The 5,346-nt window shown below is 32.2% G+C and overlaps 2 protein-coding genes across 2 annotated transcripts; both read right to left on the minus strand.

Moving 5' to 3' along the window:
* Positions 1 to 1,938: 1,938 nt before the first annotated feature.
* LOC127277818 (uncharacterized) lies at positions 1,939 to 2,439 on the minus strand. Its single transcript, XM_051299209.1, has one exon. It carries the CDS (start codon positions 2,437 to 2,439, stop codon positions 1,939 to 1,941), a length of 501 nt encoding a protein of 166 aa, XP_051155166.1.
* An 899-nt stretch (positions 2,440 to 3,338) lies between these two features.
* LOC127277819 (uncharacterized) lies at positions 3,339 to 4,217 on the minus strand. The gene has a single exon (XM_051299210.1). It carries the CDS (start codon positions 4,215 to 4,217, stop codon positions 3,339 to 3,341), a length of 879 nt encoding a protein of 292 aa, XP_051155167.1.
* Positions 4,218 to 5,346: the final 1,129 nt, after the last annotated feature.

Consider the following 5,346-nt stretch of genomic DNA (forward strand, 5'->3'; position numbering starts at 1 on the left):
AAGTTCAGAATATTAAATATATATATTGGAAGTCGATCTCGAATATCCCGAGAGCCTTCACGATTCTCATAAAGACATACCGTTTTGCGCAGTTAATGCAAAACCTCCCATGTCTAAGCAGGAGAAATTACTCACAACTCTCCTGCCTAAAGAGAAGTACGTGATGCATTATCGTGCATTGAAACAGGCTCTCGGGAACGGTCTCAAACTAGTCAAAATACATCGGGTGCTCCAATTCAACCAATCACAATGGTTGAAACCCTATATATACTATAATACTGCCATGCGAACAACTGCAAAAAAAATGAATTTGAAAAGAATTTATTCAAATTAATGAATAACGCAGTGTATGGTAAGACCATGGAAAATGTTCGCAAGCATGTAGACATTAAATTGGTTACACACTAGTTCGGCAGATATGGTGCCGAAGCCCTCATCTCTCGGCCCAATTTCGACAGTCGTGCAATATTCGATGAAGACCTTGTGGCCATCGAATTACGAAAGACTGAGGTCCTACTCAATAAACCGATTTATGTGGGTTTAAGTGTGTTGGATGTCTCGAAAACGCTTGTCTATGACTTTCACTACAGTTACATGCTTCCGAAATATGGTGAAGCATGTAAACTGTTGTATACAGACACTGACAGTCTAGTGTACGTAGTGAAATGTCAAGACATATATAAAGATATGAAAGAAGACATCCACAAGTTCGACACATCTGACTATCCGGTAAACAATGCGTATGGTATTCAGCAAGTCAACAAAAAAGTTCTCGGCCTAATGAAGGACGAGTGCAATGGTAAAATTGTTACTGAATTTGTTGGCTTGCGGAGTAAAATGTATAGCATACCCGTTGAAGGTGAAGATTTCGTTAAGAAAGCTAAAGGCATTAAAGCGGGAGTCGTCAAAAAGTCTATTCATTTTGACGATTACGTTGAATGCTTGCGTGATTTTAAGATTCAGACTAGAACTCAATACAACATTAGGTCACGGTTACATAATATAGAAACTGTTAAACAAGTTAAAGTAGCATTAAGTCCATATGACGATAAAAGATACTTGCTTACCGAGAGTACCGATACTCTACCCTGGGGTCACTACAGGATCCCAGAAATCGAAGAATTGTAAATATTTTTGTAAAATAAAATGTAAGGATTTTCATGTTAAATAAATGTAAAAAAATATTATAAATTTTATGTATTTTTTTATTTATAAAAACCTTGTATATACATAACTCATAATTAAAATTGATTTAATTTAAATATTAATAAAAATTTGATTTTTATAATTTTGTTCTAATAATAAACATTGACAATGCCAAATTCAAATATTAATCTCAAAATTGAAACAAGCAGAAATCAATTTGAAACAATTATCACAAAGTGAATTTAATACTCTCTATAATGTAACTGTTTAATAAAATATAATTTAAACATTATTGTAGAATTCTAGTCCTGGAATAAAATCTTCGACAAAGTGCAACATACTTTCATGATATGCACGTAGTAATTTTACATAATTTAAGGTTAAATCATTGTTGATTCATTGTTGATTCACTATTGATTCATTATTGATTCATTATTGATTCATTGTTGATTCATTGTTGATTCATTATTGATTCATTATTGATTCATTATTGATTCATTATTGATTCATTATTGATTCATTATTGATTCATTATTGATTTAACCTTAAATTATGTAAAATTACAACGTACATATCATGAAAGTATGTTGCATTCTGTGGAAGATTTTATTCCAGGACTAGAGTTCTACAATAATGTTTAAATTATATTTTATTAAACAGTTACATTATAGAGAGTATTAAATTCACTTTGTGATAATTGTTTCAAATTGATTTCTGCTTGCTTCAATTTTGAGATTAATATTTGAATTTGGCATTGTCAATGTTTATTATTAGAATAAATTTTGATTTAAGTTATAAATTTGCTTTCTCTTCCCAAGTATTGTGAGAGTTATCAAAGCCAAGCCATTTTACGAGAACTTTATTTCCACGTGTCTTGAGAATTTTTTCAACCAAATAAATATCTGGATATTTTACTTTAAGAAGTTCCTCTGCATAGAATCCTCCACTAATGGGTTGATCTTGATAGTCTTTGAGTTTATAAGTTATAGGTTTAGTTGACAAGACTTGATCTATTGTGAATATTTCTGTTGTCCAATTGGGAGTGTAACCTTTCTCAAACACGCTTTTATACTTGCTGACTCGAACTTTGTCACCAATTTTAAACTTTGCTTTCTTTAAAGGTATTTTTCTTAGCTTTAAAAATCGTTCTTTCAAAATCTCAACATCTTCTGCAGTAACATCTTTCGGCTTCATTCCAATAGTCCGATGTTTAGTGTTATTATAATTAGAAATAAGATTAGGTAATATATCATACCATTTATAATTTCCACGTAGACTGAATTGCATCCACATTTTTCGTTTTAGAGTTCGATTAAATCGTTCAACAATAGATGCTTTCAAATTACTGAATGTTGAGTAGAAATTAATTTTATACTTTTTCATTAAAGCATCAAACTGAGAATTATAGAATTCTTTACCTTTATCAGAATGTAGATTTTTTGGAATACGTCCTTCTATGAATATGGATTTCATAGCGTTAGTGACATCTTTTCCATTTTTACTTTTTACAGGAACAGCCCAAGCGTATTTGGAAAATATATCTATAACTGTTAGTAAATACTTAAAACCTTTATTTACTTTGGAATAAGGTAACATTTCTACTAAATCTGCTTGCCAAGTCTCATCAATATCACGCATGCCGACTCGGCGGCGATGATAATTCCTCCTTGCCTGACTATGAAGTTCAGTCACTACTGTTTTCTTTTTGTCGTTCATTTTCTAGAATACTCAAACGAGCATCCAATTGACTGATAATTTCAGCGTTTCGATATGATAAATCAGTATTTATTTCTCTTTCCAAGACTTTTAATTTTTCGTTTATAGAGTCTTCGAGAATTTTTAATAATATATAGTTATTATCAATTTCTTTTCGCAGTGAAGACGTTACTTGATATATTAGTCTTAACTCGTTTTCGACTAAACGTTGTGCAAGTTGTAAATTAACTACGTCAGTTTTTTCTTTTGCATCAGCAACATTGGAAATTTTTCTACCCTGTAAGTCGAAGTGACCTTCTGAGTTAATTTTAAAACCAATTCCAGGTGGACCTGGAGGTCCTCTTGCGACCCTTACAATTCCTCTTTCATTAAGAGGATGTCCGAACACATCAATGCTCATCTTAAGACTGAGAGAAAGTTGATGGAACTCCTCCTTATATACTTTTCTTGAGCCTGACTAAATGAAACAATAATTTTCAATATATAATTTGCGCTTCACGTAATTCTTCTATGATTGACATAATTTCATTATTGTGACTGGGATTCCCAGCTGCTTGAGATGCCATAAGCAATCGAAGACGGTCAACCAATTCGTTAGGATCATCCCAATAGATATAGTCTGGTTGAAAACTTTTTTTTGCAATCATAAAATGTGGTAGTGAAGTGCCAGTTTTCGATCGTCTTTTTGGTGTTTCATTATGAGGAAAAAGTTTTAAAATAATATTGACATATTTAAAAGTTTTGCTTGTACGTATAGGTTCAGAAGAACTATAATTTTTTCTGTGAGCATTGGAGATGATGAGAATTTGTTTATAATTATTCATATCAACATCGCTAATGTATGACATTTCAGGTTTATTTTTAAATAACAGTTCCAATAAACCGGAAGTAATATTAAAACGTTTATCACCAACATTTATTAAGTGATCTTTAAAACTTATTGGTGCATCACCAATCTTGAGAGAACCATTTTTAACCTTATATACACCGTACAACGTATCTAAACATTGCTTTCTATTATGATCTAGCAAGTATATATATTTATTAACTACTTTATCATATTCAAAGCCTGGAATTACTGATGTTTCATCTTCATCAGCACTCAAAAAATTCATACTATCATCTAATTCATCTTTACTTTTAATTACCTCCTCCTTCTTTTCTATCTTATGATTTTCATGTTTAACATCAGAGAGGTTAACAATTTTCTCTAAGGGTTGAACTATAGGTTTAAAAGTTTCACTCAAAACATTTTCAACAGCTTCTTTTCCAATTTTTAACATGCGATGTTTCCGTCTAATAGCCTCACTAGCTTTGGCAATTTGGCGGAGATACTCTTTCTCCTTACGAAACATGTTGTTAGTTCAAAGATGTACACTAGACTAATACTCATGGAACCAATCACCTTCTATTTATAGTGTTATGAAGCAGTCAAAACCTTTCCTATATCTCCCCTCATTCAGATTGCAGTCTTTATCAATGACTACGAAGCCATATTTATCAGAGTTCCAACATGTTGAACAAATCTCACGAAACTTGGTAAATGTCATGTCTGTATTAACATGATCATCATACACATGTTTTAAATTTGTTTCATCCTGACGAAAAAGAACTAATAAATTAACATTATCTCTTACTAAATGTTTGGGAATCCTCGCATATATCTGACAGAGATAAAAGCAATCAACATTGACATGTCTACCCATGCAGAAGAAAGCTCTTATATTATCTTGCTTTTCACAAGCTACGTCATCAAATATAAAAATAGAGTTTGGCCTTGCACCTTTTGGGGAAATTACATCTTCATGCTCGCTAAATGGTAAATATTTAATTCCCTTAACACTACCTATAACTTTTTCCAAAAATTTATACTTTGGTTGGTGAAGAGATTTTGAGTAGAGATAAATATTATTAAATCTCAGACCATTTGGATGTAAAATTAGAGAAAGTAGTACATTTGTTTTACCACAATTTGATGGTCCACAAAAAATTGCACGAATACTATCAGACAACAAACTACCATGACGCTTCACTTGCTTCTTATCGTACTGTTCTACAATCGCATCTAGATTCACGACTGGAAGCTTGTGATGTTGTTGCTTGAATCGCATTCTGAAAAAGACTGCCGCAAAAGGTATAAATACAGCCCTTATATAGCTTACGAGTCATTCTACTTTTAACTTTCATAGAGTGAGGTATGATTATACATCACCGCTCCCGAGGTAAAGGTTTAGTTAACAGTCTTATAAATAAGTTACCATTTGAATTACACATACCTGGTTATCAATACTGTGGTCCAGGTACTAAATTGATAAAGCGTTTAGCACGAGGTGATACAGGTATAAATCCATTAGACGAAGCTTGCAAAGAGCACGATATTGCATATTCAGAGAATCGTAATAACGTTCAAGCAAGAAACGCTGCTGATAGGATTTTAGCTGATAAGGCGTGGCAACGAGTTTTAGCTAACGATTCCAGTGTAGG

The sequence above is a fragment of the Leptopilina boulardi genome, unplaced genomic scaffold (genome assembly GCF_019393585.1).
Source record: "Leptopilina boulardi isolate dan_hultmark-lab unplaced genomic scaffold, ZJU_Lbou_2.1 LbouV2_180, whole genome shotgun sequence".
Taxonomy (NCBI): Eukaryota; Metazoa; Arthropoda; class Insecta; order Hymenoptera; family Figitidae; genus Leptopilina; species Leptopilina boulardi.

Bases quoted from the DNA above. Each gene is read 5' to 3' on its own strand.
- LOC127277818 (XM_051299209.1), bottom strand. From the start codon at position 2,439: ATGTGGATGCAATTCAGTCTACGTGGAAATTATAAATGGTATGATATA.
- LOC127277819 (XM_051299210.1), bottom strand. From the start codon at position 4,217: ATGTTTCGTAAGGAGAAAGAGTATCTCCGCCAAATTGCCAAAGCTAGT.